Genomic DNA, 26,265 nt, shown 5'->3' on the forward strand with positions numbered 1-26,265 from the left:
CAGATATCCCATTGTGATCATAATTTGGTCAGTGTAGTATTACAATTTATTTGCATGGCTCAAGTTATATAAAGATTATCAAAAGAACTAAAAATGTGTTGGGTAGCAATTCTTAACCCATATTTGCCAGAGATAATGTACAAAGTAAGTCAAGACTTATCTAAAAATTACTTTATAGTGACTTATTTTTTAAACTCTTTTTTTTAGGTACTTAAAAAGTACAACAGCCCCATGATAAAAAATAAAAATACCATCAAAAGGTACAAAGTGTTACAAAGAAATCTTCCTCTCTTTAAAATTAGTGATCCCTTTCCCCAGAGGCAACCTTTCATACAGCCTTCTAGGATTTTGTATGCACACATGTATCTTCTAAAATCATTTAAAAAACCTACACAGGAGCATACTATATACTGCATCTTACCTTTCTCAATAGACATTAGAGATTTTTTCCAAAGCAGCACATCAAGTTCCACCTGATTCTTTCTAACAGCTGCACAATAGTCCATAATATGGATGATTACAATTTATTTAACCACCCCTCTATTAATGGATATTAAAAGTTGTTTTCAAGCTTTAACTTTCAAGCTTTACACTAAACTAGACATCCGGTGCACAAAATGCGTGCACTCGGGGCAGGGGGTGTGGGAGGGAAGGGAGTTCCTCAACCCAGATTGCGAGAGGGTGCAGGCCAGGCCGAGGGACCCCACCAGTGCCTGATTGGGGCCAGGGAGGAATGTGGAAGGTTGGCCAACTGAGGAGGGCTCCAGGGCGTGTCCGGCCCATCTCCCACAGTCCCGATTGGCCAGACCCCAGCAGCAGGCTAACCTACCAGTTGGAGCGTCTGCCCCCTGGTGGCACATCATAGCGACTGGTCCACCAGTCGACTGTCTGCCCCCTGGTGGTCAGTGCAAGTCATAGCGAGCAGTTGAGCAACCTTATCATATCATTAGCATATTATGCTTGATTGGTTGAATAGCCAACTGGATGACTGGACACTTAGCATATTAGGCTTTTATTATATAGGACTAGAGGCCCGGTGCACAAAAATTTGTGCACTCAGGGGAAGGGGGGGGTCCCTAAGCCCGGCCTGTGCCCTCTCGCAGTCTGGGACCCCTCAGGAGATAATGACCTGCTGGCTTAGGCCTGCTCCCAGGTGGCAGAGGGCAGGTCCAATCCCTAGGTGCAGCCCCTGGTCAGGCTCAGAGCAGGGCCGATTGGGGAGTTGGGGCGCCTTCCCCTGTCATGCACAGAGCAGGGCAGATTGGGAGGTTGCGATGCCACCCTCAGTCACGCTCAGGGTAGGGCCAATTGGGGGGTTGGGGCACCGCCGCCTGTCACACTCAAGGCAGGGTCGATGGGGAGGTTGCGGCGCCACCCCCTGTCATGCACAGAGCAGGGCCGATCAGGGGGTTGAGGAGCTCTCCCCTGTCACTCACTGAGTAGGGCCGATAGGGGAGTTGGGGCACCGCCCCCTGTCACACTCAGGGCAGGGCGGATCAGGGGGTTGGGGCACCGCCCTCTATCACCCACAGAGCAGGGCCGATCAGGGGGTTGGGGCGCCGCCACTGTCACACTCAGGGCAGGGCAGATGGGGAGGTTATGACTCTACCCCATCACACACAGAGCAGGGCCCGTGGAGGGGGGGGGTTTGGGGCGCCACCCTCTATCACCCACAGAGCAGGGCCGATCAGGTGGTTGGGGCGCCGCCACTCTCATACTCAGGGCAGGGCCAATGGGGAGGTTATGGCTCTACCCCATCACACACAGAGCTGGTCCCGTGGGGGGCGGGGGGGTTGGGGCCCCGCCCCCTGTCACACACAGAGCTGCAGGGCGATCAGGGGGTTTGGGCGCTGCTCCCTGTCACGCTGATCCTGGTGCCGGGAGGCCTTGTGGCTCCGCTGATCCCGGTGCTGGGAGGCATATTACCCTTTTACTATATAGAATAGAGGCCTGGTGCATGAGTGGGGCTGGCTGGTTTGCCCTGAAGGGTGTCCTGGATCAGGGTGGGGGTCCCCACTGGGGTGCCTGGCCAGTCTGGCTGAGGGGATGATGGCTGTTTGCAGCTGGTCACACACCCTTCAGGGTGGGGGTCCCCACTGGGGTGCCTGGCCAGTCTGGGTGAGAGGCTGAGGGCTGTTTTCAGGCTGGGACTGAAGCTCCCAACCACTCCTTTTTTTCTTTTTTTCTTTTTTTATTCTGGGCCAGCTTTAGCTCTGAGGCCTCTGCTTCTGAAAACAGGTTTCTGGCCTTTGTTTACCGTCTGTATTTGATACAATGTTGCGGTCCAGCTGGCTGAAGCCTGGCTGAGTAAAGCAGGTTTCTGGGGTTTTTTTAGCTTCTATATTCGCAACATAGTTGCTTAGAGTTGCAGCTGAGAGGCCAGCAAGTCAGGCGGGGAACGTTGGAGTTCTCCGTCACTGAAGCAAGCAAGCCTCCCTGTTCGCATCAGCTGCCTGGCTGCCGGCCGCCATCTTGGCTGCCAGTTAATTTGCATATCTCGGCCCTACTCTGTGAGTGACAGGGGGATTAGCCAATGGGAAGGGTAGCAGTCATACACCAATTACCATGTTTCTCTTTTATTAGTGTAGATATGTGTAGGTGTCTATTTGTGTATGTATTTATTTATTTAAAGAAGACACATATCTACATATATACACACAGAGACGTGTATATAAACATCTATATATATAAAAGCCTAAGCAACCATTAGGACCAAATGACAGGAACGACTAGACAACCGGCCAATAGCTATGACGCGCAATGACCCAGACCTTGCTGCTGGGGCCCTGACAGCCCCGAATCTGGTTCACCAGCACCCTAGACCCAGACAGGAGGGAGGAGGGAACCCGATTCCTTATGGAATCGGCCGTTGATTAGCTGCTGCTGGGGCCAACCTCCTGTGGCCCCTCCCTACAGAAGCTGGCCTCCCCCGATTGGCCCCGATGGCAGGCCAGGCCAAGGGACCCCACCCATGCACGAATTCATGCACCAGGCCTCTTGTCTATATAATAAAAATGACCATTACGGTGGAACGACCAGAACGACCGGTCGCTATGACACCCACTGACTAACGGGGCAGATGCTCAATGCAGGAGCTGCCCCCTGATGGTCAGTGCGCTCCCACAGCTGGGGCGCTGCTGAGCCAGAAGCTGGGCTCACAGCTGGTGAGTGCAGCAGCAATGGCAGGAGCCTCTCCTGCCTCTGCGGCAGCACTAAGAAGCGGCAAGCCAAGCGGTAAGGAGCAAGCAGGCAGGTGGTTAGGAGCAAGGGTCCTGGATTGTGAGAGGGCGCAGGCCGGGCTGAGGGACTTCCCCCACCCCCACACAAATTTTGTGCATTGGGGCTCTAGTATATGATAAATTCATAGAAATGAAATTGCTCAGTCAGCATGTATATGCATTTTTAAATTTTGGTAGATACTGACAATATTAACAGAATGGCCTCCAAAGAAGTATCTGGTAGTGACCCACTGAATTCTATTTTTATGTAAACCTTATCTCAACAATTAGATTGTATCCTCCTTCCTCTATTTTTTCACAGTATCTAAAGAAAACCTTTATACAGGATAACAGTCAAGATGCAGGGTGGCAGTAAGGAGCTCCAGCACCTGGACAGATTGAGGCCACCTCTGACCAGTTTGGCTGGGGACAAGGGGGAGGAATGGAAACATCCCCAAAGGATCACTGAACTCTGACTCCATTTGGCAGTCCCCCCCCTTCCTTTCCACTCAGTATGAAATATTCCTCAGTTACTCCATTACCTTGAACGATGTCATCCTGCCGCTGTAGAGTAGGTCGGGGAGGGCGAGTACACTCTCTATCAGAAAACCCTTTCTCAGGGTTCCTGGAGGCACCGCTCCCTTCACTAAAGGATTGGGGCAGGATCCCAGCATGGACCTGACGTAACTGTTCAAAATCACTGAGGGCGGCACTTACATCCCAATTCTTTCCTGTCAGGACAAAAAGCAAAAAATGAATTGGGCACGTAAAGTATAGGAAAATTGAGGAAAGACACTAAGTGATCACTCTTATCATCCTATCAAAACTAGCAAGCATATACTCATGCACACTTCAATCATTCTCCTTTCCTTACCCTGCTTTAATTTTCTTCATAACACTTCTATCTGAAATATCACAATTTATTTACTTATTGTCTATTTCCTAACTAAGCTCCATGAGCACAGAAATTCTCTCTCTGTACCGAAAGGGCCCTTAGAGACCCAGTAACCTCATTTTACATATAAAGGATATGACACCTAAAAAAATAGAGTGATTTAGCCAAAGTCACAGCTAGTTTGCACTTGGGCCTAGCAGGAAGCGAGTCCAGGTCTCCTAATTCTGTGATCCAGAGAGTTCTTAACCCAGATGTCCTTTAGGGTGTCCTAAGCTGTATGAAATTGTACACCAAGTTATAGGTATGTGCATTTTTCTAAAGAAAGAGCTACTGGCTGTTACCAGATTATCAAAGGGAATTAACCCACCCAAATTTAAGAATCACTGCTCTACTGAAGACCCTAGAAAACAGATTTGTCATCATGAATTTTTCTGTTGCTTTCTCCAGTTAAATTATTCAGTAAATAGCATACTGCATAATTGTTCACACTTCCTTCTGTTCTATTCCATCTGCTACCACCTTCATTCAGTTCCTATCACCTAGTGTCCCACCTCCAATCCACACTAAAGAATTTCATGAGATTATTCTTTCTAAAGTACAGTTCTAATCACTTCAATTTCATAATCAAAATCTTTTATCATTGTCTATGGAATAAGCCTAGGATCTTTTGTGTGACATTCAAGGCTTTCTATGACCTGGTCTATTTTTCTAGCCTTTTTTCTGTACTTCAATTTTCCTGGCTATGAAAGTGGAGATTATATCATATTGGGTTGTTATGAAGATTAAGTTAATCGAAAGCACTTAAAACAGTGCTTGATATACAGAAAGCATTATATATGCATTTAATGCTGTACTATTATATTTCTTGTTTTATTACAAGTATCCAGTTAAGCCATACTTATCATCTGCATCTGCTGAATTATTTCTGTACCATGATATTCACTATTTGGTCCAACTAGCTCTGCTCACTCTGCTTCAGTCTTACTGGCCTTTCCGCCATTCCTAGAACATGCTACAGACTGCTCCCACCTAGGGCCTTTCCACCATTTCCACTGCTCTTTCCCCAATATATTCTACACAGACATCTCCTCAGGTATTTGCCCAAATTTCACATTCTTTTTTTTTTTTTAATATATTTTATTGATTTTTTACAGAGAGGAAGGGAGAGAGATAGAGAGTTAGAAACATCGATGAGAGAGAAACATCGATCAGCTGCCTCCTGCACATCTCCTACTGGGGATATGCCCGCAACCCAGGTACATGCCCTTGACCGGAATCGAACCTGGGACCTTTCAGTTCACAGGCCGACGCTCTATCCACTGAGCCAAACCGGTTTCGGCCCAAATTTCACATTCTTAATAAGGCCTACCCTGACTATCCAATTAAAAATCACAACCTCATCATTCTTCTGTTTTCTATTAACACCTTATAAAAAACTTTAAAATTTACTTGGTTATGTTTATTGGTTATCTTTCCCACTGTTAAGGGCACACAGCAGGTACTCAATATTTTTTGGAAAATGAAGGACTTTTGTCCTAATGAATGACATCTGTCTTGAGCACCACACCCTAAATTTCCAACGGTCTGCTAAACTCCTTAAAATCAGGTCCTCCTAAACAATCAACATGTCCAAACTGAATGTTTATCATCTTCCCTCCCAAAAACCTCTATATTCCCTATATTAGTAATGGCATCACAATCCCTCCAGGCCAGAAACTTCAGTCACCTTCAGCTCGTCATTACTCCTCACATCCCATTCCTCCTCTTCCATCACTAGTCAATCCGCATGGTTTTTTGTACCCCCAAAACATCTCTCAATTCCATCCTTTCTTGCTCATTTTTATTGTCACTGTCCTAATTCAAGTCCTCATAACCTTCACCTGGTCTTTGCATGCACAGAGACGAATACATAGCTTTTAAAATCATTGTGGGAGGGGCTCTTTAGTCTCTACTCCTAATCTCTCCCCTCTCTAATTCATTCTTTATATTACAATCTGAGTTAACTTTTTAAAAAATATTTATCTTTTTCTTGATTTCAGAGAGGAAAGGAGAGGGAAAGAGAGATAGAAACATCAATGATAAAAGAGAATCACTGATCGGCTGCCTCCTGCACGCCCATCACTGGGGATCAAGCCCGCAAGCCAGGTATGTGCCCTTGACCAGAATTAAACCCAGGACCCTTCAGTCTGCAGGCCGACGCTCTATCCACTGAGCCAAACCAGCTAGGGCCTGAGTTAACTTTTAAAGAAAAAAGTACGAGACAGAAAGAAAGATAGAGACAGAGAGAAAATGACATCAGGTCCTTTGATTCCCCTTCTAAATTGTATCTTAAATCCATCCACTTCTCACTCTACTGCTACCACTCTAGTTCAAGTCATCATCATCTCTCACCTTAACTATGGAAATATTCTTAACTGATTTTACCACTTCTTCTCTGGCCACCTTCCAATCCGTTCTATATCCTTTAATCAGTACATTGTTAAAAACTCAAATCCAATCATGTCACTCCCGTTTTAAAATCCTTCACCAGCTTCCCACTGAAAAAAGAGTGAAATTTAAACTCTTTACCTACAAAGGCCCCCCACTTTCTATTTCCTGCCTATCTTGCTCCAGTCTTCCTACCTCACTCAATATTAGTTTTTCCAATGTGCCAAACTCTATTTCACCTTAGGATCCTTGTATAATCTATTTCTTCTGCATAAGACTCTCAGCTACATTTCTTTTGTCTTGCTACTCCTACACATCCTTCTGGGTTCAGCTCAAATGTCACTTCCTCAGGAAGGCCTTTCTGCATTCTTTAATTTTGGTTTCTTACACTTCCATAGCATTTCTTACATTTCATAGCATGAGTGTATGTGCACATGGGTATGGATGTGTGTATTTGTGTGTGTGTGTGTGTGTGTGTGTGTGTGTGTGTGTGTGTGTGAGAGAGAGAGAGAGAGAGAGAGAGAGAGAGAGAGAGAGAACATGCAAGCATTAATTTGTAATATAATTGTTAAGAACAAGACTCTGAAACCAGATTGCCTAGGTTTAAGTCCTACTTAACCTCTCTGAACCTCAGTTTTAAAATTATAATACTGGGAATTTAAATCCTGATCTTCTACTTCCAAACTAAGGCTCTACTCACAGGCAGCTAAGCAAATATCAAACTGTCACACCTTTCTAAGGGCTGACAATTTAAAAAATTACCCTTGTAAACTAAGAACTTGCCCGTTCCACCAAAGGCTTATCTATTTGCATCACCATATATTGTCATCATCAAAAAAGCATCTGTTAATAATGATTCCAAACAAAGAATCCCACAAGGCATGATTCCAAGCCTTAATGACCTTAATAAAATATATTCATACTTATATGTATATACAGATGAAGGAAATAAAAACAGCAAAATGAGAATATTAAATTAATTCACTCTACATAGAATTACCCATATAAAATTGGAAAGGACAGAAACAAAACCATGGATGATACCAAATATGCAAACCCATGTGATTTATATGTAAAGAAGTCTGAAAGATCTAGAGTTATTCTTTTAGTGAACTAATATAAAATTTTACTTGTATTACCTGAACATAAATTGGCAGTGGCGAAAGGTACCCTAAAAAAACTCAAGGTGAAAGGAGGAGCTTGCATTTTAAAATATGGTGGGTTATACACAGAGTAGATTATTAGAAGTAACTTAAATGTAAAGTCTACCATACATAAAATGTCCTCCCAATCACCTTAAATGTTTCAAATCATCCTGGTAAGTGTCACATTTTACTTTCTTCTCATTCTCCCCCAATGACCTCTTACCTTCCAGGAGATCTCGGGCCAGCCCTGGCTCGGCTCCTGTGGAACGAACAAAATCTGACAGGACAGCATCCATGTCCAGGGTCATGTGATCATTAAGTACTTTCAGGCAATGGATGTAGGGAGGTCATAGATCAAAATTCAAGCCTCCACCTGAGGAAGAAATAAACACTTAAGGCTCAAATTACACTGGAATGGGATGAGCATAACCCAATTTCAGCAGATTCCTAACCAAATGGGAAAATGAACTATCCTAGCTTATTTATTTCAATTGAATTTATTATGAAGAGTAACACTCAGTTTTCTAATTCCTTATTAATATTAATTTCTCAACTACTACATTAACCACAAAACCATAATACCACTCCAAATAATGCTTTCCCCCCACTTTCTAGAGCAGGGGTCCTCAAACTTTTTAAACAGGGGGCCAGTTCACTGTCCCTCAGACCGTTGGATGGCCGGACTATAGTTTAAAAAAAAAACTATGAAAATTCCTATGCACACTGCACATATCTTATTTTGAAGTAAAAAAACAAAACAGGAACAAATACAATATTTGTATTTGCATGTGGCCTGCGGGCCGTAGTTTGAGGACCCCTGCTCTAGAGTATTACATTTCTACCCATCAGTTTGCTTATCCAAGGGAGCAGCAGGCTACCACCCTAAAGAACTTCCCATCTGCATTATTCTCTAACATAGCACCTTGTTTATTTCCTTCCTGGCACTTGATATACTCTGAAATAATTTTAATTAGTTGCTATCTAGCCTTCTCCTCTACTATGTAAGTTTCTTAAAAGCAAGGAGCTTGTGTGTGCTGTTGACTGTGTCCCCAGCATGTATCACCTGGCACTTGGCACAGTGCTTGGCATACATGCCCTCAGTAAATATTTGCTGAATGAATGAATGAATGAATGAATGAATACTATACACTAAATAACTTTACAGTTGACCACTCTTCTAATGCCAGCCGAGGAAATGGGAGAAACAAACTGATAGCTAGAACAACTCAAAATAAAACCATATGTTATTACACAGAGTGGAGATCACAACGGTTCATAACGAAAGTCAATCCTTGTCTATTAACTCCACCCAGGACAAATGATTGCCAAATAAGTTCACCTGAAAAAGATCTCTTCTTTCAGACTTGACTTTGGCAGAAACTGTGTCCCTGACTGACAGCCTGGCACCAATCCACATTCCTCTGAAGTTAGTAGTCCCAGCTGAGGAAGCAATAATGGAGTGAAGGACAATCTCTAACTAAATTCTACCATATCAGACAGGTTGTTTACAATTCTCTGTAGAAGAAAACTTGTTCATAAAGTCATCAGGTACACACCTGCCCTACCACACTCACCAATCTGCCTTTTGGGGAAGGCAAAAGTAGAATTCTATAAGGTAACAGTGTCTGTCTCTTCAGAAACATGTAAGATACTTTTATCTTCATACCACCCTTGACCCCAGGTCATAGCTTGTTTAGTGTTGTGATCAGATCTTGATTTTCTGCATTCCTTAGAAATATTAAGGCAATCATTTGGGGGGTTATAAGCCCAGTAGAGATCACTAACTTGATAACAATGAATTTTTATATGAGAGAGACAGCAAAATAGAAATTATTCTCTCTTGTACTGTTCCAGTAGTACAAGAGATCTACAAGTGACGGGACATGTTTTATTCATATTTATAGCCCCAACATCTAACGTACATCTACAATATCATAAGCAGTAAATGCCTGATGAATAAATGATTAAGTGAACCTCCACATTAGCTACCACCGAACTAATCTATTTGAGTCTTAACTTAGCAGATCAGAAATTCTAGGGTTCTTCATATCACTCCTCTAAGGGTCTTTCCAGTCCAACTCTTGAAGTTTTAGACACTCCTTTCTAAAGAGATATCAGCTCTACTGTCACTACTTCCACCATCTTCATATCATACGGTTTTTGCCTACACCTGTATGTATTAGCTGGCTGACTTCTGTTAAATTATGTACAGGGTTTTAGTTGCCTCTTCTATATCCTAGACTTGGAGTCAATGACTTCTAAAATCCTTTCCAGATTTTTTTTTTAAAAAAAGAACTTAGTTCACTACAGCCTCATAAACTATGATACTTATATTCTCTTTTGATCTATGTATTATCAATGTCTAATTTACTTCCATTTCAATATCATAGTTGTCAGAAAAGGCTACAAATACATAAAAAAACTTTTGCCGCCGAAACCGGTTTGGCTCAGTGGATAGAGCGTCGGCCTGCAGACTGAAAGGTCCCAGGTTCGATTCCGGTCAAGGGCATGTACCTGGGTTGCAGGCACATCCCCAGTAGGAGATGTGCAGGAGGCAGCTGATCAATGTTTCTCTCTCATCGATGTTTCTAACTATCTCTCTCCCTTCCTCTCTGTAAAAAAATCAATAAAATATATTTTAAAAAAAAAACTTTTGCCTAAGATATCTCAAATTCAGAATGTATAAAATATATTTGTTCCTTATACTCAATACTTGGATTAAATTCCTTCAGAATTCATAGATGAATGAGTGGCTTTCCCCTCCCCTAATACAGATAAGAATTCCTTCTCTGGGTTCATTTTAGTCACTGTCTTAGGTCACAGGAGATGATAGCAGCCCAGATAACTGAAATGCATCAATAATCCCAAACCAAGAGCATGCTTGAAAATGAATTTCAATCTTCTAAAACAAACAAACAAACATGCAAAGAAACTTAGTAAAGCCACTTTAATAACCTCCTGAAAGAATGTGGGAAATACACAATAAACACACAAGTAGGAATCAGCAAAAAAGTGCTCAGTAAGAGTTGATTAAGCCACAGGCAGATGGGCAATTTCCCAGCCAGACACAGGCTTCTGAGTGAGAGAAGCCAATGAAAACTATCAATGTCAAAACATCATAGATCTTGACTTGCTAAAAATCTCAAAGCACGAAACCATACTTCTTGGCAGCACATTCTTATATTTGGTATCTCCAGGTGCATGCCACGAACTCCACCCTAACCCCACCCAACAGGTGAGGACAGCAGCTTTTGTTACATCACGACCAACACCTGGCTTGAGCTTCTCAAATTCCAAATGGGAATATCCAAGGCAATGCCTGAGACTCAATCTTTGGCACTGTCTCAGAACACAGGAAGGAAACAAAGGAAACGAGCCGGGCTTTCAAACCTTCAAAAGAAGCAGAAGCAGCACTCAAGTAGTTGTTGACTGAATGGTATTTAGACAAATCTCAAATGGAGTCAAAATCCTCCAATCTTCCAATTGGAAGGGACTTCAGCAATTATTTAATCCACAGTCAGCCCCCATGCAAGAAGCCTTCTCTTATATCTGACAGATCAATCATCCAGTCTCTCCACCTGAATACAAGCTTTGATAGAGAACTCATCCTTTGCCAGGATGTCCATTTTATTGTTAGGCAGCCCTAATAGATAGGAAATACTTTTCTAAACTTAAATCACCAGCCCTCTCCCACCTATACCTTTCACATAATGGTCCTGTTCTCTTCTCCAGAACAACAACAACAACAAAATCCCCCAGGAATGATGACATTTTCATTGAAAATGATTAGATTAAGCATTTCTTTACATGAAAATTTACTGTGGATCAACACTGCAATGTTATGAGCCAGCAAGTGACCTTTATTTTACAAATCCTCTCTTGTGTAATAGTACTTGCTTTTACCTGTATTCATTTGTGAATATTTGTGCTGACCCTATAGTATGAATTCAACATGTGGAATAAATTAAATCGGGTACCTTATTCCAAATTCATTTATGCTGCTATCTTTGCCTCTCATCCCTACTTTTACTTCGGTGCCTTCTTGAACTAATGCCAACAATCAAGAATAAAAAACAAGTTAAGCCTTAGCCAGTTTGGCTCAGTGGATGGAGTGTCAGCCTGTGGATCGAAGGGTTCGATTCCGATCAAGGGCACATGCCCAGGTTGGGTTGTGGGCTCAGTCCCTGGTAGGGGGGTGTGCAGGAGGCAGCCAATCAATAATTCTCTATCATTGATGATTCTATCTCTCTTCCTCTCCCTTCCTCTCTGAAATCAATAAAAAAACATATTTTTTTTAAAAAACACAATACTAAGCACTTTCAAAAACACAACCTTAATCATTAATGACAAATCTCCTGCAGCAGGCTTATTCTTCCCAGTTTACAAATAAGAAAAAATAAGGCTGTAAAAGTCAGATGGGTTGCTCAAAATCTGAACCCAGATATTTTGAACACATGTTCTCTCTACCACACTGCTTACCAAGGGACTAGGGTTTTATTTATTCCCAGAACTGCAAGGAGTCTTACCCATTTAATTCATTCACTAACGTATCTCTCATATTTACTCAAGACTTAGATACCAGGTTATATTGTCCTCATTTCAAATTCTACCAGTTTCCTCAGCAATTTCAACACCCACCTAAACAATCCACCTACATTTCTGCCTTAGAGTTTCATAATCTCATCAAATTTGAAGACCTCCATCTCTATCCCAACAGTTCAATCCTGGATTCTACTATCTCCTGAAACCATCTACCTCTAAATCTTCAACTCCCAACAGCTTACCCTGGCCACAACCTCATCTCCTTCCAGCTTTTCCTCTCTACTATTAAACCGCCTCTCTCACCTCAAAACATCCTCATCTCCTCATCTCAGACTAAGACATCCAAATATTTAATCACCTTACTGGTTAATTCAACAAAAATTCATAGAGTGCCTAATATGTGTTAGGCATTATGATCAGGGTTAGAAACACAACAGTGAACTACAAACAATCTCTACCCTCACAAAGCTTCCAGTATGGAAAAAGAAAACCAGAAAATGTCACGATTATAATTTATTAAAGAAATGTTGAGGGCAAGGGTGTTATCTCCCATATGGAGTCAGAATAAGCTTTCCCAAGGAAGTGATAGTACATCAAAGAATCAAAGAGTAAGTAGAGAAACTGGAGAGACAAATTGGGAAAGAGTGTTCTGAGCAGAGGAAAAATATATCGACATTCTGTGGCAGGAAGGAACAGAGAGATGAATGCAAAATGAGGATGAAAAGAGGGCCTAGTGGACCCTGTTAAAGACTCAGGTTTTATCCTAAAAGTAATGAGAAGCCATTAAAGGGTTGTAAGAAGAAGCAGGACATAATTGAACTTGAATTATTAAAAAAAAATAACCCTACTTGCAATGAGAAAAATAGTTTGGAGGAAACAAAAGTGGATTTAGGGAGAATTGATTTAGAATATTATTACAAAAGCGATGATGGTGAGCTGGACTAGAAATGATAGCAGTGAAGACTGAGAAAAATGAATAGATTCTATTTTGTCCCTTCTTGCCTACCTGACATGAACCCAGTGACTGATAACTTATTTTCCTGTAAAAACCTAGATCCTTATCCTTCTATTTCTTCTGCCCAATATGGACAGATCCCACATTCAACTTCTTTGCTCCTAAATGGGGCTATTGAGCAGGACAAGATCACATAACCTTGCAGAGCAATACAACTACAAATAAATGGCATTCAGTCTCATTTCCTTCAATGAAACATTGCTTGTCTTTTTATTGACTTGGTACCTCAACCAAACTTCTCAGTACTATCCCATATTTTCACCATTCTCCTTTAGCCTCCTACTTATAACCTCTTCCTCCTGGCAGATGACCTTGCCTCCAATTTCACAGAAAAGAATTACAAAACAAAGCAAGACAGTTTCTTCAGGTTTCCTCCCCTGCCCCTACCTGCTGGCTGCTAGTCTCCTCCTCCCTACAGAACTTCCTAAAATAGACATTCACTGATGCTACTTTCTCACCTTATATTCAGGCCTCAACCTACCCAAATGGCCTTCTAGTGAAAGAGAATGGAGGTTCCTCAAAAAATTAAATATCGAACTACCACATGATCTAGCAATTCCACTCCCGGATATTTATCTGAAAAATCCAAAACACTAATTCAAAAAGATATATGCACCCGTTTATTTATTGCAGCATTATTTACAATAGCTGAAATATGGAAACAACTTAACTGTCCATCAACAGATGAATGGATAAAGATGTGGTACATATATACAATGGAATATTACTTGACCATAAAAAAGAATGAAATCTTGCCATTTGACACAACATGGATGGGCCTATAGGATATTATGCTAAGTGAACTAAGGCAGACAGAGAGAAAAAATACCATATGAATGCACTTATATGTGGAATCTTAAAAAAAAAATACACAAACAGACAAAGCAGAAACAAAGTCACAGTTAGAACAAATTGACGGTCGCCAGATGGGAAAGGGGTGATGGGTAATAAAGGGTGAAAGGGATTAAGTACAAATTGCCTGTTATAAAAATAGTCACAGGGATGTAAAATACAGCATAGGGAATATAGTCAATAATATTGTATGGTGCCAGATGTATACTAGACTTATTGGGATAATCAATCCATAAGGTATATAAATGTCTAGTCACTGTGTTGTGCACTTAATATAATATTATGTCAACTATAACTGAAAAATAAATTTCAAAGAATTTTTAAAAAGAAAGAGAATGGCACTGACATAGATAAGATCAACACAATCTTCCTTACTGCTTATCTAAAATGATCTCTTTGTAGCATTTGATACTTACTGACCACTCTTCCTGCCTCTCTGGCTCTGCATCTTGGTCACCTTTGTGGGTTCCTCTTCCTGTGCAATCACTAAAGGTAGTGCACCACAATTCTAACCTCAGGCCTTCCATCTTCTTATTTTATATCACTTCTATGATAAACTTCATACATGCCCCTGAGCACCCAAATGCTGATGACTTCAAATGTATTTGCAGCCCCAAACTCTTTGCAACTCACCTGGGAATCCCACATGCACGTCACACTCAGCACATTAAAACCTGAGCTAATTCTTTATGTCTGTCCCCCACCCTTTCAAACTATTTTTCTTCTAGTATTGCCTATTCTAGCAAATGGTACCATCACTCCCCACCCCCTAATCACCCAAATCCCAAGCCTGGGAATCACCCTGAACTTCTCTCTTGCCTCATCCTCACTCACAAGTAGTCTTTTACTAAGTTTTACTAACTTTACCTTTAAAATTTTTCAAATCCATCCTCTACCTTCCACTTGTTACATCTCTTTTATTCTCTCTCAGATTTTCATAACCTGGACCCCAGGAAATAGTTTCCATTAGCTATTTCTCCCTCTTCCTCTATCCAGCCATTCTTCACAGTGGTTGCTTATGGAGGCTGATCAATCTAAAATGCAAATATGATAGTATTATATCTTACTGCTCCAAATTCTTCAATGGATCCCCCATGACTAAAGTGTAAGATCCAAATTCCTATACATGATAAATAAGGCCCTTCATGATCAGCTCTATCCTACTCTCCAGCCTTATTTACTTCTCATCATTCCCCTTCTTATACTGGCAGTTCCCCAAGTGCACTATGTGCTTCAAATTTCAGTTCCTTTGCACACGCTGTTCCCTCTGCCTGGAATGACTCCTGGTCTAGCATGTGAATTCTTATCTCTTCTTTAGGACTAACTTGAGTATTACTTCATTTGCAAAATCTTCTCTGACCTCCCAAGTTAAATTGCCCACTTCCTCCTTTGTGCTACCCCTTATACTCTATCTCTATCATATTATGTATCACACTGCACAGTGTTAGTGTATATTTACTAGTTTATCTCCCCCATTAGACCATGAGCAATTTAAGGGCAGGAATCTTGTATTGTTCATCCTGTATCCCTGACATCCAGGTACCTCGTAGGTACTCAATTTTTGTTTGAACAGAACTGAATTTGTACTAGTATCTCACTACAAACACACACACACACACACACACACACACACACAGTATTTGCTGATAATCAAATAATCAATGTTGTAAACAGGCTAATCTAAAACAATGGCTCATCTCAAAGACATTTGCTTCTGATTATTATATGATCTCATTTACAATAGATTTCTCTTCCTAAACATCGTTTAACTCAGACTAATATTAAAATCAGTATGCATGCTCTAAGTACCCAACTATTTAGTAACAGAGAAAAATGTCCCAGAATTAAATACCGACTGTAGATAATAAAGCTATGTTAAAATGGCTGAGAAACTACTAACCCTACATTCTCTTGTCTACAATACTCCCCCAAAGTGTCCTCATTCTCCCAGGATACCCACACTCCTGGTTCCACTGATGCATTACAGCTGTATCTGAGTCCTCTCCAATTCCTCCCAAAACTCATTGGAAAACCACAACATTCAAGACTGTGAAGAATTTTCAAAGGTCAGAGACTCCTCCATGATCCAGAGGAATCCAGACAGGGAGAAAAAGGAGGGGCAAAAACCTTTAGAAATTTCACACAATTCTTGATTAGGTGGGAAGGAGAGATGAAAGACTATCTTAGCAGATTGTTTTTAGTTAATATGAGTCCTTCCAAGTGAAAGAAACAAAATACAACCTTCTTAGAAAAAAAAGAAAATATGACCAAATTCCACATTTAAAGAGACCTATGTTATCATTAATTGTACAACCAAGGGATAATAACATGGGCCTAAAAGAAAGCAAAGAAGTGAAAAGAAGCCCTAACCGGTTTGGCTCAGTGGATAGAGCATCAGCCTTCAGACTCAAGGGTCCTAGGTTCGATTCCGGTCAAGGGCATGTACCTTGGTTGCGGGCACATCCCTAGTAGGGAGTGTGCAGGAGGCAGCTGATTGATGTTTCTCTCTCATCAATGTTTCTAACTCTCTATTCCCTCTCCCTTCCTCTCTGTAAAAAAAATCAATAAAAAATATTTAAAAAAAAAAGAAGTGAAAAGAAGTAATATGTGTTAAAGTTTTAGACATTATTTCATTTAAATTTCCAAACAACTCTAAGAAGTTTGTTTGTACTATTAACCCTACATTATAGATGAAGACACTAAAACTCACAAAAGTTAGGTAATCTACCCAAGGTTACAGAGGTAAAAAGTGGTAGGACCAGGACTTTCATGAACCCAACCTACCTGACTCCTGAGACCAGACTCTCGCACTGTACTACACTTAGTCCAGGGAGTTGGACTGAGAAAGCATTGGAAGTCCATTCATGTGGAAGTCCACTCTCACTGCTTCAACTCCTTTCAACTCACATTGACAGAATTGGCTCTGGGTTTAGACAGATCTAGGTTCAAATCTCCAATCTACTACTAAGGGCTGTGCATTCATGGGTAAGAAATAGTCATTTTGTGCCTTTGTGTCTTTGTGTATAAAATGGGGGAAATAGCCCTAGCCAGTTTGGCTCAGTGGATAGTGTCAGTCTGCGGACTGAAGGGTCCTGGGTTTGATTCTAGTCAAGGGCATATGCCCTGGTTGTGGGTTCGGTCCCCAGTAGGGGGCGTGCAGGAGGCAGCTGATCAATGATTCTGTCTCATCATTGATGTTTCTATCTCTCCCTCTCCCTTCCTCTCTGAAATCAATAAAAATATATTTTTTAAAAAGAAAAAATAAATAAATAAAATGGGGAAAATATCTGCATTTCAGACTTCTTGTTAGGATTAAGTGACTTAATATATGTAAAGCCTTTGGGGCAGTGCCTAGCACACACTTAAGTCCTCAAACAATATCAGTTGCCTTCTTTTATCTAATTCTCTCCCACATACTCTGCTTCATTCCACTGGTGTCCAACACAGACCCTATATCTTTCCTTCAAACACTCCCTCTATTCCTCCCAAACAAATCTTCCAGTCCTCTAATCCTGCACCCAGTCTCTATCATCCCCATTCCAGTGTCTTTCAACTCTCTGAGCCTTCAAGAAAAATGTCATAAAGGGGGTCCCTTAGTTGTACCTTCTACCAGAAAGTCCCTCAAAAATAAAAGCAAGAGAAAAAGGTTTGTCCTCTCCTAGATGTACAGACAGTTACATTCATTCCCAAATCTCCAGGAACATCAATTTCACTATATATTTACTGAAATTCTAATGTCTTAATCTACCAGTCCTACTTCCCCACCTTTACTCCTTATTTCTCTACTCATTCCAGATTCAAAGATTTTATCTTTGTAAAGACCTTTACTCTCATACATGTTATCTATCTTTTGAATTGTTGGAAAGAAATGTTTACATCTCCTACTCACCATATATAATACTGGAATGTTTCCTACCTCCACTACAGTATATACTCAGGGAATGTCTACTTTCTCCCCTAAATCAAACTTAAGAGAAAAATACTCAATGCAATCATATAATTTACCACTCCCCAAACAATCTGTTAGTTTACCATATGCCATTGTGGATACATACCATCACTATTACTGGTATGTGTCTGTGTCAGAACAAGATTTAACTTTTTTTCCCCCCAAGAGTTTCTAGTTTTTTTAATCAGGCCCACAAATAGCAAAACAAATCTCTTGGAGACAAGTCTCATTAATAGTCAAAGGCTAATATAAAGATCACGAAGAAGTTCACAGAGAACTTCTGATGAACTGGCATTTGTCTTTTCAGTGCTACTGATAAAAGGCTCCTTGGATTACAGTTATTTGGGAAATTTAATAATTTGGAAAGCTTGGACAATGGAAGTTGACCTTTGGAAAAATAAAGGCAGAGGGAGTCATAGAGAAAGCCTGTTATTATAACATTGGCACAACAACAGTAACTTGAATAGAAACAGCAATCATGTTAATGTTTATTTTTTTAGGTCCAGACCAGTATGTCTATTTGCCACACACAATGAATTTTTTGTTTTTCCTTACAGGTAGGGCCAAGGATACTCCAAGGTTTGGTTCTTGATAAATTCAACTTTAAAAAAAACAACCTGTAAAAACAAAAATTCTACTTGAGCCCTTAAAGATTCTGATTACTGAATTTTTGAGAAAAAATAATACTACAAATCACCAGAGGCTAGTCCAGTAGCAAAATACACTGTTTCTCTAGAATCAATCCTTAAACATTCAATAACAACCCTCTCTCCCTTTTTAAAAAATATATTTTTATTGATTTCAGAGAAGAAGGAAGAGAGAGAGAGAGAGAGAGAGAGAGAGAGAGAGAGAGAAACATCAATGATGAGACAGAAACATCAATTGGCTGCCTCCTGCATGCCCCATACTGGGGATCGAGCCTGCAACCCGGGCATGTGCTCTCAACCAGAATCAAACCCGGAACCCTTCAGTCTGCAGACTGACGCTCTATCCACTGAGCCAAACCAGCTAGGACTTCTCTCCCTTTTTTATTCCTAATTAGAGGGCATTTCACTGTCAGTTATAGAAGTTCCATTCAAGGGGAGAAGTGACAGAAAGAAAAAAATTTCAATTAGCTCTTTCTCTTCCATGAGGCAGAGGAGGCAGAGATGCAATTTTTGTGAAGACCCAGACTGGCAAAACCGTCACCCTCAAGAGAAGGTCACAGCTAAAATCTAAGACAAGGAGGGTATCCTGCCTGACCAGCAGCGTTGATTTTTGCTGGCAAACAGCTGGAGAATGGCTATACTCTCTGAGACTGCAATATTCAGAACGAGTCCATCCTGCACTTGCTGTTTCATCTGCGGGGTGGTATCATCGAGCTCTCCCTCTGTCAGCTCGCCCAGAACACTGCAACAAGATGGTCTGCCACAAAGACACTGAAGCACAAAATGACTATATTGTTACCCTGACTGTACCCCTGCCAAATGCCACAAGAAGAGCGGCCACACCAACAACCTGTGCTCCAAGAAGGTTAAATAAGGCCCTTCTACCACCTCTTCAGCCCACAGGGCAGCCTCCTGCCTGAATCCCGTAGTCTTAGGGCCTCAATAAAGTTTCTCTTTCATTGTCTGGGGGAAAAAAATTAAAAACTGCCAATTACTGTACTATCTGCCATTAGTTACACATAGGAAATACATTCACTTGGAAATTTCTTCTAGTAAGTTAACTTCCTTCGGCATATAACTACTAACTTTTTAAAGCTTCAAACAATTTTTAAAAACTTGCCTTGCCCTGGCCAATGTGGCTCAGTTGGTTGGAGCATCGTCCCATACACCAAAAGGTCACAGGTTCCATTCCTGGTCAGGGTACATACCTAGGTTGTGGGTTCAGTCCCTAGTTGGGGCGAGTATGGGAAGCAACCAATCAATGTTTCTCTCTCACATGGATGTTTCTATCTTTCTCTTTCTCTCCCACTTTCCCTCCTGAAGATCAATGAACATATCCTCAGATGAGGATTAAAAAACAAAACAAAGAATTTGCCTTTTATAAATTTATATAATTCAGTTCAATTCTCCTTCTGCAAGTTCCATAATTCCATCTTTCCTGGCCATATATAAACCTCGCTGGAACACCTATAGGTCAGTATGTAAAACATTTACTGGCACTTGCTGTTATCATAAAGTGCCTTGTAATATTAGTTGGCCTTCCTGATATTCACATCTTATCTCCAATTTGACTATCATTCACTCATTCAAAATTTACCAAACTGAATCCACCACGTACCAGGTGCTGCTCTAGGGCCTGGGGATACAAATGAAGAAGAAAAGCCACAATCCTACCTTCAAGGCACTCCAGTCTGAAGAAAGAAATCTAAACATGTTATTAGTACCCAATGGTGCAGGAATAGGTATAGGAAGCAACCAGTTTAGCTGGATGGGTTAGGGAAGTTTCTCAAACTGAGTCTTTAGGATATGTAAGAGCTTACCAGGCTGGAGAACAAGATACATTCTAAATAGAATTCAGATCTGTAGGTTGGCACCTTTCTTTTACACTTTTAAAATTTTTAAGTGTGCCTAACAAACTGCTTGGCACATAGTTGATGCCTAATAAATATTTGTGGACCTAAATTATTCATGTTAGCCCTTATGTGTGGATAACTGAGATTTAATCTATATCTAAAATAGGCATGGGAGCCCTAGCCGGTTTGACTCAGTGGATAGAGCGTTGGCCTGTGGACTGAAGGGTCCTAGGTTCGATTCTGGTCAAGGATGCATGCCCAGGTTGCGGGCTTGTTCCCCGGTGGGAGTGTGTGCAGGAGGCAGCTGATCAATGATTCTCTCTCTTTCTATCACTCTCTCCCTCTCCCTTCCTCTCTGAAATCAATAAAAACGTATTTTTAAAAAATTAAAAATAGACATGTAAATTACTTACTGGTTTTAAATGTCATCATTCACCCCATAGACATGTAATGAAGGTCTATATGAACAAATAAATATATTTGTACAGCTTGTCCACAGAGAGAATAGTTTCTCATCTGCTGTAAATTTTTGTTTTTAAAGCACGTTAGCAACTATGCCATTTATTTTATTTTTTTAAATATGTTTTTATTGATTTTTTTTTGATTTTTTTTTTAGAGAGAGGAAGAGAGAGGGATAGAGAAATAGAATCATTGATGAGAGAGAGAGAAAGCGATCGGCTGCTTCCTGCACACCCCTACTGGAGATCGAGCCAGCAACCCAGGCATGTGCCCCTACTGGGAATCAACTGATGAACTCTTGGTTCATGGGTCAATGCTCAACCACTGAGCCATATGCTACTAACCATTTGTATGCAATACACATCTATAGACACAAGCGGTGGACCATTTTTAATTAAATTCAAAATATTGTGGCAGTTAACTGGTAAGAAATCAAAGTAATAACTAAATTCTGAACAGGATAAAACATTTAAAAAAGCAAACAACAAAAAAACAAGAAATAAATAAAACACCAACTTTTAACAAATTACTTCTGTCTAAAGGGGTAAAATGCCTGGACGCATCAAAGCAATCACTTTCTTCACGGTCACATTTATTCATATTTATTTGTAGGAAAGTTACATTTCTTCCTTTTAAGGAAGGGCCACCATCAACACAGCTGCATGCAGGTCACTGCAATTTTCCCCTAATGAAAACCATAACCTCCCGACTCACTCATTCAGTAAGCATTTATTAAGGACCTACTCTGGGCCAGGCAGTCTGCTAAGTGAAGGGGACACAGCAACCAGTAAGTCATTATCCCTGCTTTCTATAAGTTCATCTAATGGGCTGGTTCCAGAGTCAACCCCAAGATAGGTATCAACTAATTTCCTTTATTCAACGAAGACTTACTGAGTGCCAGGCACCAGAAACGGGGGTAGAAAATGAGGAAATTCTAAAAAGAGATCCTTTCAAAATTTACTAAACAACTTGCACTTTTGAATTATTAAAACCACATGTTCTTCTCCAAGAATGCCAACCATCAAAAGTTGGCTGTAAAGATTTTTGATGATAACAACTAACCAAATATTTGAGTCAAAGATACTGTTTCCCTAATCCTACTACTTAGTGAGACCCGACAGATACTGTCCTGGACTGATACATTTTTATTATTTAAGATCCATTTTGTGGTTGATCTTACCAACAATTTGAGATAAGTTGTTTCCTCTGTAGAAAGATGCTTCCAGTAGAATGCACTGTAAGCCTCGCAGGTCAAACATGTGACAAATCCTGTTACACTTTCTTGCCACCATACAGTTGGTCAAAGCAATATAGGCAATTCTTCACGATGACATAGCACCAGGCCAAGTTTTCAGGGTGACAGGTCTCTGCTTTTCCTTCTCCCTTCCACAAAAAGTACATAAAGTATCAATTAGTAAACAAGTCATCTGGCAAATATCCCATTTTCCTCTGACTACTTCTTGAAATTAATCCAGAAAACCAACCCTTATGAGTCCTACCCAATTAATATTTGTAATATTATTATTGATAGTGGTGATGAGAGCAACTGCTAGCTTGCAGTTCACGAAAGACTTTAAAATACATTACACCGTTCAATGAAAAAGATGGAGAGAGGATAAGAGGAAACATCATAGGCAACTATCTCAAATATCAAAAATTAAACCCAGTTTAACTGGAATTGGAAAGCAAGTATTTTCAATTCTACCAAAGGGTCAAGTTATTTCTATAAAAAAAGCAGACGATTGACTCTAGCAATGCCAAAATCATAAATTTCCTCTTAAATGTGTCCTTAAATGCTAGGCCTAATTGATTCAAGTTGTAAATGTTAAGACCACAGTCTCAGCAAGAATCTGATACTATAAATCTTTGTTACCCCAACCCCTTTCCCAAATGTTTTACCCATAATTTAAGGCTCAATAAATATTCTTTGGAAGAAATACTTAACAATGAGGAAGCTGCCCAAGAAAGACAAACTGACAACACACTTAGCATTCAAGTACCTTTTTTTAAGATTTAACAAACACTTATTGTGCACCAATAAAAGCACTAGGTTAGACACAGCCACATAAATCATCTCATTTACCTCATGAGCATGCCTAGATACACTTGAATCCCCAAAACTAAACTGACTGGATCCACAATACTAAATTGTTTTAATACTTGCAATCTTGATCCTACCTAAGTAATCCCTAGAACTCAACTGGACCTCAATTCCTACTGGAACTCAGCTCTTCACTCTCACAGACTGAAAGCATTTTTAATGCTTTCTAATAGGTAATACTCACCAAAAAATTCCTTGTGTCTATTTTTAAGCTCCTAACTCCAGAATAAACACCATTCTTCCCAGTATGGCACACTGTGATAATGGCCACAATCTAAAACAAATACTCTTCTTGAATCACACTAGTCAGAGAATAAACCTAGAATGCTAACTAACAAATGAATTTCATCTGGGCAGAAGACATTGGATTTTAAATAGTCTTCCCAACCTCGGGACTATTTCCTAGTCATCTGAATACAAAAAGCCTTCTCTATTTGAGTGAATCACAGAAGGCAAATTTGACCCGAGGTTCATCAGAGAGAAGGGGGCGGGGGGGGGGGGGGGGGAATATTCCAACTGGCATGACTACATTACAATGTTAACAACACATTACTCACCATTGTACAACAAGAAAGAACTTGCAAGTGGGCAAGGAACATTCAGGAAGCCAAGAAAACAAACAAAACTCTCCCAGTCCTCAAAGCACAAATACATTCAAGTGCCAAAGCAGGTCACACTGTCCAGTTTATCCCCAGGTATGAGTGGGTAAAGAGGGAGTGGAAACGGGAGGGGAAGAGAGGAAAAGCATTATTGGGCAGGTGTGCTTGTCAGCACCAAGGCAGATTTCTTTCTTGAATTCATCAAGAACCTTTTTAACAAAGAAATATTGGGAGTTCCACCTATTTTTATCACTTGATTTATTTATATAATCACAGAGAACCAGCAATATATGCAAATGGCAGTATAATCTGATAATGGTTGCAGACATTCCCTTGGGAATCCATCAGATGTATTTCTAAATCCTAGCTCTGTCACTTTCTTTTTTTAAAATATATTTTTATTGATTTCAGAGAGGAAGGGAGAGGGACAAATAGATAGAAACATCAATGATGAGAGAATCCTTGACTGGTTGCCTCCTGCACGCCCCCCACAGGGAATCAAGCCAGCAACTCAGGTATGTGCCCTGACAGGGAATCGAACCCTGACCTCCTGGTTCATAGGGTGATGCTCAACCACTGAGCCACTTCTTGCTGTGTGATCTTGAGCAAGTTATTGCACTTCTCTGTGCCTTAGCAGGAACCTCATCTCATATTCACTGTGTTATCCTCAGCACCTTAAACAGTGCTTAACTATTTTGGATGAACTAATAAGTATTCCCTTAACACAATAATAAATATTTTGAATGAATTAACCTTTAAATAGGTTTAAAAATATCTATCAGCCGAAACCGGTTTGGCTCAGTGGATAGAGCGTCGGCCTGCGGACTGAAGGGTCCCAGGTTCGAATCCGGTCAAGGGCATGTACCTTGGTTTCGGGCACATCCCCAGTAGGAGATGTGCAGGAGGCAGCTGATCGATGTTTCTCTCTCATCGATGTTTCTAACTCTCTCTCTCCCTTCCTCTCTGTAAAAAATCAATAAAATCTATTTTAAAAAAATCTATCATATGTAATTATTATGAGTATTAAATGAGGTAATATATAAAGTGCTTAGTATAACTCAGGGTAGGATCTCACTATTAAGTTTTCTTCCCTTTAATACCCAGCCAGATCAGAAGTTATAACAGATGAGTCATGGCAATAATTAAGATGGGATAAGAATTACAGAAGCCAAGCACTAGATGTTTACTACTAGGGACCCAGTCATAAAATCCAGGAATATTTAATCTTGGCAGATGAAATTAAATAATGATGCCCTTATAGTACCTACATAATAAGTATTAGTTGATCCAGAAAATACTATTTTGAGTCTTCAGGTATCTGATATCAGACAGATTAAAAGCCTGGTTGAAAAGAAAAATAGAGGAGCTCTAGCCGGTGTGCTCAGTGGTTAGAGTGTTGGCCCATGCACCAAAGGGTCATGGGTTCAATTCCCAGTCAAGGGCATGTACCTAGATTTCAGGTTTGATCCTCAGCCCTGTTCAGGGTGCATGTGGGAGGCAACCAATCAATGTCTCTCTCTCACATCAATGTTTCTCTTTCTCCTCCTCCCCCCCCTCCCTCCTTCCCATTCTTTCTAAAATCAATGGAAAAAATATCCTTGGGTGAGGATTAACAAAAAGAAAAAGAGAAGAGTGAGAATGAGTTGCATCTTAAATATACCTGTATACATATTTAAAAAACAAATATAGCCAGTTCAATTCCCAGTCAGGGTATATGCCCAGGTTATGGCTTGATCACCAGTAGGGTGTGTAGGAGGCAGCTGATCAATGTTACTCTCACACATCAATGTTTCTCTCTCTCTCCCTCTCCCTTCCCCTCTCTCTCAAATCAATAAACACATTAAAAAAATATATATATATACATATATATATATATATATATATATACACACATAATTTCTTAGAAGGCTGTTCAATTCCCTAAAAACTTCCCATTAGCAAATTAATTAAAAAAATTTTGATCCACAGTATTTACTGGCTTTTTTAAAAAATATATATTTTATTGATTTTTTACAGAAAAGAAGGGAGAGGGATAGAGAGTTAGAAACATTGATGAGAGAGATTGATCAGCTGCCTCCTGCACGCCCCCCACTGGGGATGTGCCCGCAACCAGGGTACATGCCCTTGACCGGAATTGAACCCGGGACCCTTGAGTCTGCAGGCTGACGCTCTATCCACTGAGCCAAACCGGTTCGGCAACTGGCTTTTTTTAGGTAATAAGATCAGTGCAAGTAAATTTTTCTTAACTGCTGATAGGGTAAACAAACATGAAAGATTTGGGTCCAAAACTCTTCTCCTCCTTTTACTCCAGAAAGACTAATGGGGCCTTTGAGGCTACTTCACTGACAGCTTGTAATCAAAGCAACCTATCTACACACAGGGGGAAGAACTCTTTCATCTTCAAAACTAAAATTCGGAGAGTAAATGCAATTAAATCCAAAATTTGGAGGATTATTTTTCCTTGACTATGAAGAACTGAATCTCAGAGGAAGACAGCTTGAAGAAACCGGAGCCACGGTTGCATTATGAGCCTGATAGAGAGATGTGTACATACGTAGTGTCT

General features: G+C 40.6%; 1 protein-coding gene across 10 annotated transcripts in view; it reads right to left on the bottom strand.

Moving 5' to 3' along the window:
* OTUD7B (OTU deubiquitinase 7B) overlaps positions 1–26,265 on the bottom strand; it is a 57,036-nt gene that overhangs the window by 16,876 nt on the left and 13,895 nt on the right. For 7 of the 10 annotated variants that reach the window (XM_036344731.1, XM_036344740.1, XM_036344733.1 and 4 more), the window contains 2 exons: positions 22,183–22,385; positions 3,761–3,949 (listed from right to left, as the gene is read on the bottom strand). In XM_036344731.1, coding sequence (XP_036200624.1) covers positions 3,761–3,949; positions 22,183–22,294 — 301 coding nt within the window. In that variant the 5' untranslated portion in view covers positions 22,295–22,385. Of the gene's footprint in view, positions 1–3,760; positions 3,950–7,908; positions 8,059–9,024; positions 9,126–22,182; positions 22,386–23,287; positions 23,454–26,265 lie in introns of those variants that run through there. The other 3 variants (XM_036344739.1, XM_036344738.1, XM_036344734.1) reach the window with 3 other exon arrangements.

The sequence above is a fragment of the Myotis myotis genome, unplaced genomic scaffold (genome assembly GCF_014108235.1).
Source record: "Myotis myotis isolate mMyoMyo1 unplaced genomic scaffold, mMyoMyo1.p scaffold_m19_p_18, whole genome shotgun sequence".
NCBI lineage: Eukaryota > Metazoa > Chordata > Mammalia > Chiroptera > Vespertilionidae > Myotis > Myotis myotis.